The 9,153-nt window shown below is 47.0% G+C and overlaps 1 protein-coding gene across 1 annotated transcript; it reads right to left on the bottom strand.

Annotated features, from left to right (window-relative positions):
- Window positions 1–380: 380 nt before the first annotated feature.
- LOC147085688 (putative G protein-coupled receptor 139) lies at window positions 381–4,201 on the bottom strand. The gene is made up of 2 exons (XM_085979116.1): window positions 4,132–4,201; window positions 381–1,285 (listed from the first exon to the last, which is right to left on the bottom strand). The coding sequence occupies exons 1-2, from the start codon at window positions 4,199–4,201 to the stop codon at window positions 381–383; spliced, it is 975 nt and encodes a 324-aa protein (XP_085835242.1).
- Between the last annotated feature and the right edge of the window lie 4,952 nt (window positions 4,202–9,153).

The following is a 9,153-nucleotide window of genomic DNA, read 5'->3' as shown; positions in this document are numbered from 1 at the left end:
ATTTTTCGCCACCTTAACTTTTACCGGTTTCTCTCTCTGCCTTCTCAGTGTGTCTACACGTCTAATTTCTCCCACTCTCCCTCTCTCTCTATTCCATTTTCGCTCCTTTTTGTATCCATTTCAACATCTACATCTCTTATTCTTTGCTTATTTGCTGTTTTTGCTTTCGTTAGCTTGTTATATCTGCAAATCTACGCTCGGCAATCATTTTCAATTTATGTTTCTCAACGTTTTCTTTCTGTCTCTCTCTTCGGTTCCTTGTTCTGACCTCTGTTTTTGTCTCTGTTTAGGGCTCACGCTATCTCTCATTTTCACTTTTCACCTGTCTCTACACGTCCGTCCGTCCGTCCGTCCATCCATTTATCTATCTATCTATCTAACTATGATTTAATTAATTTAACAATTAGCTTGAATGGGTATTTCACCACGCTCTTCAGCTCCTCTCTGAATTTAGTCTGGGTCAGCACATAAATACACGTGTTGGTGCAGGAACTGAGAAGCTGAAGCATTGTTGCTGTCAGTTCTATGGTAAAACGAGGTTCAGTGAAGGAGTAATAAAACCGAATATCTGCAATTCGCCGGTAAATGTTATACAAAACCTGGGTCACCCACAACATTATAATGCTGCCGGTTATACTGAAGAGTAAAACAATGGATTTCTTTTGGTTTTCCATCTCTGGGTCCTTGTGATTCTCTCCATTGCTCCGGCCCTGCAGTCCCCTGCGGACTCTACTGACCGCTAAAATACGTCTGACCGTCAGAGCATTGAGCAGCAAAATAAGAAAGAACGGCGCACAAGGAGTTAAAATGAGGTGCAACAACTCAAATGCTCCCCATGCAAGGGAAGTATAGATGCTCGGTTTAATGGAACATTCCCAGGGAACATTATGCAATATATAGGCAGGCTCATATCTGAAGTACCATGGGACAGACATTAAAAAGCCCAGCATGCTCACTGTCCCGATAACCACGGCCGCCATTTTCTCCGTGCAATATTTTGTTTTCAGCTTCTCACAACAAATGGCCACAAACGGATCAAAGGTGAAAGCGACTGTGAGCCATACAGAAACCACCGTGGTTGCAAAACCCAAGAAGCCAACGAGACTGCACACAGGAGTAATGTTCAAGAATGAAAATGGGAAATAGATCAGAACAATCCACTTCAATACGGGATCAGTGATAACGACGAGGAGATCGGCCGCTGCCATTCCCACCAGGTAGCGAGTGATACATTTGGAGAGACCGCACTTTCCTCGGGACAGGATCACAATCGCCACCAGGTTAACTGTAAGAGAGAGAAAAAGAAGCAGAGAAATTAATGATCAGACCTGGAGCCAAAGCAGCAGTTTGACAGGATCTGGGCTGAAATTTCCAGAATGTTGCTGCGTCGAACAGTGGAAACTCATTCATGGACCTGGGCAGCGCTTTCCGGCAAGTAATATTTTTTAAAACACAATTATCGATAATGAATTGTGAAATCCATACAGAAAGTGAATAAGGTGAGCACCGGATCCACTGAAAAGGCTGACTGAGGGCACATTGCCGGTGGGGAAGAGAGAAGGTGTTTTACAGAGTTGGAATCCAAAGTGTTGAATCTGGATTTGATCTCCAGACCGAGGGAATGTGGTTTAAGGCGGGAAGGTGTGGGGACAGGTGGAGGTGCAGCTGGTTCGTTGCTGTGGGTTCAGAGAGCCGACAGGGAATGAAACGGGAACGGCCGAGAGCCGCTGTGGTGTGTTTGAGGATTTGGATCGGATTGAAAGAGGCAGCTGAAGGCTGAGCCAGTGAGTGAGATTGGAGCGGAGACAAGGAAAAGGACATGTGGGAGCTGGAGGGGAGTCAGGAGCAGAGGCATTGGGAAATCCAACATCCTGAAGCAACGGAGGAGGAGATAGAGGATTCAATGCAGTGGGAGGAGTGGATGGCATTCACAGGGAGAGACGGCAGCAGAGTTAATGGAAATCTAATTCATACATTTCAGTAACACAACTCAATTAATGCATTCAATCAGTAATGTCTGTGGTTACTCGTGTCGGGTAACAGCTCGTTGGTGTCAATTGTGGTCAATATTTTTACTCAGTACATCAGTTGCATCAAATACAAATGAGTTGAACCTCATTTTTTATTGAATTCAACTGATGTACAGCATTTAAAATCCACTATTTAATAACTCATTATGATCAATAAATCATGGATCCTATTCTTTAAATCAATAGAATTACGTGCAATAATAATTCATAACGTAAGGAATAAGAATATTTACCAAAACAGACTGAGGTGCTGACGGACAAATACACAACAATAAAAATCTCTCCCAATTTGACCACAACCTAATAACACATCTCTTACTTTTAATTATACTCGAAGTTTCAATAGCTCGCTCTCAATCACTTTCACTCTAACATTTGCTTCTCTCTTGCCTTCTCCCTCTCTCTTTCTCTATTCCTCCTCTATATTTCTGCACTGTCTGTGCCCTCCTTGTCAAAGCTCTCTCTCCCTCTCTCTTTCTCTATTCCTCCTCTATATTTCTGCACTGTCTGTGCTCTCTTTTTCAAAGCTCTACCTCGCTCTCTCTTTCTCTATTCCTCCTCTATATTTCTGCACTTTCTGTGCCCTCCTTGTCAAAGCTCTCTCCCTCTCTCTTTGTCCATTCCTCCTCTATATTTCTGCGCTGTCTGTGTTCTGTTCGTTAAGGCTCTCTCTTTCTCTATCCCTCCTCTTTGTCAAAGCTCTCTCTCCCTCTCTCTTTCTCTATCCCTCCTCTATATTTCCGCACTGTCTGTGCTCTCTTTGTCAAAGCTCTCTCTCCCTCTCTCTATCTCTATCCCTCCTCTATAATTCCACACTGTCTGTGCTCTCTTTGTCAAAGCTCTCTCTCCCTCTCTCTTTCTCTATCCCTCCTCTATAATTCCACACTGTCTGTGCTCTCTGTCAAAGCTCTCTCCCTCTCTCTTTCTCTATCCCTCCTCTATATTTCCACATTGTCTGTGCTCTCTTTGTCAAAGCTCTCTCTCCCTCTCTCTTTCTCTATCCCTCCTCTATATTTCCGCACTGTCATTGCTCTCTTTGTCAAAGCACTCTCTACTTCTCTCTTTCGATATCCCTCCTCTATATTTCCGCACTGTCTGTAATTTCTCTATCAAAGCTCATGTTCATATCCGATTCAATCCTAAAATCCAACGCCCAAATTCTGCTCACCAGCTCCTTGCTCAGTGATCGTATTATCAGCGTAAGTTTGTCCAATGGTGAAACGTTTAATGTTTATTCAGGGCACTCACTTCGCCACCTGTACTCTGCACAGTTAACTTCATCTGCATTGCAAGGAAGAGACAGACTCGAATGCCTCTTCCAGACAGAGCTGACAAAACTTGAAGTCCCTTCTCCGGTAATTATAAAATACAGCATTAGATGGCGGGAATGTACAATTAACTCAACTCCAACCTCACCGCTGCTATCTATAAGCTCCAGATCAATAGAAGGGCTATTGATTCCAACAGATACAGTGCAAACTTATACAACATAACCACAAAACATTTCATTATACAATGAGGTCCAGTGACAGTCAGTGAATCCATCGCCACTGAAGGAGAGAATGAGATGTGAAAGAGACAGCAGCAATCTTAGTTCAGTCGCCAGGCCTCTGGAGTGCCGTCAGATACACACAGTGAAATAATATTTCATAACAGTGATAACCAATGCACACATTGAAATCCCAGTCAAACTGAACCATGTTATCGGGGAGGGAGTACATTGCACTCCCTCATTGTAACACTGACACCGTGAACTTTCTCATTATTAATCAGTGAAAAAACATTTGCCGTAAAAAATTTCCAGAACAGGTTAGTTCCACAAGATGAAACTGATAACAGCTAATACATACTCTTAGCCCAGGCAGCTGATTCCGTACAGAGAATAATCCCAGAGCAATGCCAGGGCTGGATGTACAAAGATCATTACAGATATACTGCAGCTGCTACAAGACAGAAAGAGCACAGACTGAGGACATTTCATTCATCCACTGTTTGAAATGAACAGGCAGCTGTGTAAAACCTGAAGAGAGTGAAACATTACCCAGTGCAACAGAACAGTTAACACCGATTTACACCATTAATAGCAAAGATACAGGCTTACCAGGAACTCCAACGGCTGCAAGGACCGTATAGTAAATGTCTTCTATCTGATAGATTACTGGATATCCCATTGCCGTGAGAAGCGGTGACTGCTGTTGGAGTGGAACCCACAGCTCCGGCAAGCACACCGAGCTGATCCATTCCAATGGGCACTGATTTATACAGGGGATAAGTCTCCAATGACACAGTTATACCCCTGATCATTGCTATTATTTACAGTCACTTGAACAAACACATTACATCATTGACACTGATCCAATTAATGTGGTGGATAAAACACAAACATCTCAATGAACACAAGTTAATCACACCTCTCTGGGGAATAAGGCAGAAAGCTCTCGCCTGCAGGACGGATCCAACAATAATGTGCGCCTTCATTTACAGCTTCCTGTAGTTGTATTGACCATGTTCACTGCAATCGATCGATTATAATTGTTAATGATTTCTCCGCAGTGTACGCTGAACCCAGGGACTCGAGCAGACCCGTTGCACCCTGTCCCTGGAGTTTCCCAGTTAAAATGTGAAGTTTCAGTCTCTGACTCAGGGACAGTTAAAGTCCATGTTCAGGATTTGAGCCTAGAAATTACCGTGGGTTATATTAGGATTCAGTCACTGAACGTGCCCCTTGACATTCCTCTCTCAGCTATTTTACAGCAGAAGTTTACCTGTTTATTCTACAATAGGTATTCTACAATACACCTGACTCCATTCCTCCTATTCACTCCTGGCCGGCCAGCCAACCTCCACCTTCCATCAATTTCAACCGATCCCAAACTCTGCTGTCAAACTCCAGCCCTGCTCAAATCCCGCTTGCCCATCATTCTCGCCCTCACTGAGACTCATTGTCACTCAGTCTGCCAACGACTTAAATGTAAATTCTCATCCTTGATTTAAATCCCTCCATGAACTCACCTCTCGACATCTCCAACATCGCCTCCGAACCTACAGCAAACCCACCCGTGATCTCTCCATACCTCTGACACTGGCCTCTTTTGCTGGGGCTGCTCTAACTTGTTTCCAGTCTGACAGATCTGATCGTAGCCAGAGCATCTCCAGCAATGGATTCTCTTCCCATTGCAGCACACTTATCTCTGGAGTCGCTGAACTTTCCGTTCTTGCCTCTCCTCTTCTTCATCTACAGGCTGCCCTTTGTGACACCATCTACAGACATGTGGTCTGTTACCACAATTCTGCTGACAACATCCATCTCCGGCTCTCCGCCATCTCTCTCGATTCTCCACACCCTCTGTGTTATCAAACTGCAACAGCCTGATTCAATGAGATGCTATTTACTCCAATAAAATATTGGGAGTAGCGTGGCCTTCATATTTGGCCCAACCGCAAACTCCATACCCTTGTCGCTGATTCCATCCTCATCCCTCGCAGTTGTCTCAGGCTGAGTATGAGGATTTTTAACCTCAGATCCCTATTCATCTCTCACCTGAAAATCCGACCTCATATCATCTCCATCACAAGAGACGTGTACTTCTGTCATCATAACATTGATTGCCTCTGCCCTGCCTCAGCTGAGACTGAAACCCTCAATCTTACATTTATCAGCTCCAGACTCTCTGTCCTCTCCTCTGCCCTGCCTCAGCTGAGACTGAAACCCTGAATCTTATATTTACCAGCTCCACACTCTCTGTCCTCTCCTCTGCCTCTGCCTCTGCCTCAGCTGAGACTGATACCTTCAATCTTACATTGACCAGCTCCAGACTCTCTATCCTCTCCTCTGCCCTGTCTCAGCTGAGACTGAAACACTCAATCTTACATTGACCAGCTCCAGACTCTCTGTCCTCTCCTCTGCCCTGCCTCAGTTGAGACTGAATCCATCAATCTTACATTGATCAGCTCCAGACTCTCTGTCCTCTCCTCTGCCCTGCCTCAGTTGAGACTGAAACCCTAAATCTCACATTGACCAGCTCCTCACTCTCTGTCCTCTCCTCTGCCCTGCCTCAGCTGAGACTGAAACCCTCAATCTTACATTGACCAGCTCCACACTCTCTGTCCTCTCCTCTGCCCTGCCCCAGCTGAGTCTGAAACCCTCAATCTTACATTGTCCAGCACCACTCTCTCTGTCCTCCCCTCTGCCCTGCCCCAGCTGGGACTGAAACCCTCAATCTTACATTGACCAGCTCCAGACTCTCTGTCCTCACCTCTGACCTGCCTCAGCTGAGACTGAAACCCTCAATATTACATTGACCAGCTCCACACTCTCTGTCTTCTACTCTGCCCTGCCTCAGCTGAGACTGAAATCCTCAATCTTACATTGACCAGCACCAGACTCTCTGTCCTCTCCTCTGCCCTGCCTCAGCTGAGACTTAATCCCTCAATCTTACATTGACCAGCTCCAGACTCTCTGTCCTATCCTCTGCCCTGCCTCAGCTGAGACTGAAACCCTCAATCTTACATTGACCAGCTCCACACTCTGTGTCCTCTCCTCTGCCCTGCCCCAGCTGAGACTGAAACCCACAATCTTACATTCACCAGCTCCACACTCTCTGTCCTCTCCTCCGCCCTGCCTCGGCTGAGACTGAAACCCTCAATCTTACATTTACAAGCTCCACACTCTCTGTCCTCTCCTCTGCCCTGCCTCGGCTGAGACGGAAACATTCAATCTTACATTGACCAGCTCCACACTCTCTGTCCTCTCCTTTGCCCTGCCTCAGCTGAGACTGAAACCCTCAATCTTACATTAACCAGCTCCAGACTCTCTGTCCTCTCCTCTGCCCTGCCCCAGCTGAGACTGCAAACCTCAATCTTACATTTACCAGCTCCAGACTCTCTGTCCTCTCCTCTGCCCTGCCTCAGCTGAGACTGAAACCCTCAATCTTACATTTATCAGCTCCACACTCTGTCCTCTCCTCTGCCCTGCCTCAGCTGAGACTGAAACCCTCAATCTTACATTTATCAGCTCCACACTCTGTCCTCTCCTCTGCCCTGCCTCAGCTGAGACTGAAACCCTCAATCTTACATTGACCAGCTCCAGACTCTCTGTCCTATCCTCTGCCCTGACTCAGCTGAGACTGAAACACTCAATCTTACATTGACGATCTCCACACTCTCTGTCCTCTCCTCTGCCCTGCCTCAGCTGAGACTGAAACCCACAATCTTACATTGACCAACTCCGGACTATCTGTCCTCTCCTCTGCCCAACCTCAGCTGAGACTGAAACCCTCAATCATATATTGATCAGCTCCAGACTCTCTGTCCTCTCATCTGCCCTGCCTCAGCTGAGATTGAAACCCTCAATCTTACATTGACCAGCTCCACACTCTCTGTCCTCTGCTCTGCCCTGCGTCAGCTGAGTTTGAAACCCTCAATCTTACATTGATCAGCTCCACATTCTCCGTCCTCTCCTCTGCCCTGCCTCAGCTGAGACTGAAACCCTCAATCTTACATTTATCAGCTCCACACTCTCTGTCCTCTCCTCTGCCCTGCCCCAGCTGAGACTGAAACCCACAATCTTACATTGACCAGCTCCAGACTCTATGTCCTTTCCTCTGCCCTGCCTCAGGTGAGACTGAAACCCTCAATCTTACATTTATCAGCTCCAGACTCTCTGACCTCTCCTCTGCCCTGCCTCAGCTGAGACTGAAACCCTCAGTCTTACATTTACCAGCTCCAGACTTTCTGACCTCTCCTCTGCCCTGCCTCAGCTGAGACAGAAACCCACAATCTTACATTGACCAACTCCAGACTCTCTGTCCTCTCCTCTGCCCTGCCTCAGCTGAGACTGAAACCCTCAATCTTACATTGACCAGCTCCACAATCTCTGTCCTCTCCTCTGCCTTGCCTCAGCTGAGAGTGAAACCCTCAATCTTACATTGACCAGCTCCAGAACCTCTGTCCTCTCCTCTGACCTGCCCCAGCTGAGAGTGAAACCCGCAATCTTACATTTACCAGCTCCAGACTCTCTGTCCTTTACTTTGCCCTGCCTCAGCTGACACTGAAACCCTCAATCTTACATTGACCAGCTCCGGACACTCTGTCCTCTCCTCTGCACTGCCCCAGCTGAGACTGAAACCCTCAATCTTTCATTGACCAGCTCCAGACTCTCTGTCCTCTCCCCTGCCCTGCCTCAGCTGAGACTGAAACCCACAATCTTACATTTACCAGCTCCACACTTGCTGTCCTCTAATCTGCCCAGCCTCAGCTGTGTCTGAATCCCTCAATCTTGCATTGATCAGCTCCATACTCTCTGTCCTCTCCTCTGCCCTGCCCCAGCTGAGGCTGAAACCCTCAATGTTAAATTGACCAGCTCCACACTATCTGTCCTCTCCTCCGCCCTGCCTCAGCTGAGACTGCAACCCTCAATCTTACATTGACCCGCTCCAGACTCTCTGTCCTCTCCTCTGCCCTGCCCCAGCTGAGACTGAAACCCTCAATCTTACATTTATCAGCTCCAGACTTTCTGTCCTCTCCTCTGCCCTGCCACAGCTGAGTCTGAAACCCTCAATCTTACATTGATCAGCTCCAGTCTCTCTGTCCTTTCCTCTGCCGTGCCTCAGCTGAGAATGAAACCCTCAATCTTACAATTATCAGCTCCGGAATTTCTGTCCTCTCCTCTGCCCTGCCTCAGCTGAGACTGAAACCCTCAGTCTTACATTTACCAGCTCCAGACTCTCTGTCCTCTCCTCTGCCCTGCCTCAGCTGAGACTGATATACTCAATCTTACATTGATCAGCTCCACACTTTCTGTCCTTTCCTCTGCCCTGCCTGAGCTGAGACTGAAACCCTCAACCTTACATTTATCAGCTCCGCACTCTCTGTCCTCTCTTCTGCCCTGCCCCAGCTGAGACTGAAACCCACAATCTTACATTTACCAGCTCCACAATCTCTGTCCTCTCCTCTGCCTTGCCTCAGCTGCGACTGAAACCCTCAATCTTACATTGACCAGCTCCAGACTCTGTCCTCTTCTTTGCCCTGCCTCAGCTGACACTGAAACGCTCAATCTTACATTGACCAGCTCAAGACTCTTTTTCCTCTCCTCTGCCCTGCCCCAGCTGAGACTGAAACCCTC

Source organism: Somniosus microcephalus, unplaced genomic scaffold, assembly GCF_052327205.1.
Source record: "Somniosus microcephalus isolate GS21.2 unplaced genomic scaffold, FLI_Smic_1.0 unresolved_chr8, whole genome shotgun sequence".
In the NCBI taxonomy this organism is placed as follows: Eukaryota; Metazoa; Chordata; class Chondrichthyes; order Squaliformes; family Somniosidae; genus Somniosus; species Somniosus microcephalus.
Note: the sequence above shows the minus strand (reverse complement) of the source record. Positions and strands in the feature narration are given on the sequence as shown.

Excerpts from the sequence above, each read along its gene's own strand:
- LOC147085688 (XM_085979116.1), bottom strand. The coding sequence starts at position 4,201 with ATGGGATATCCAGTAATCTATCAGATAGAAGACATTTACTATACGGTC. Across the intron at positions 1,286-4,131 it reads TGCAGCCGTTGGAGTTCCTG|TTAACCTGGTGGCGATTGTG; the intron begins GTAAGCCTGTAT and ends TCTCTCTTACAG.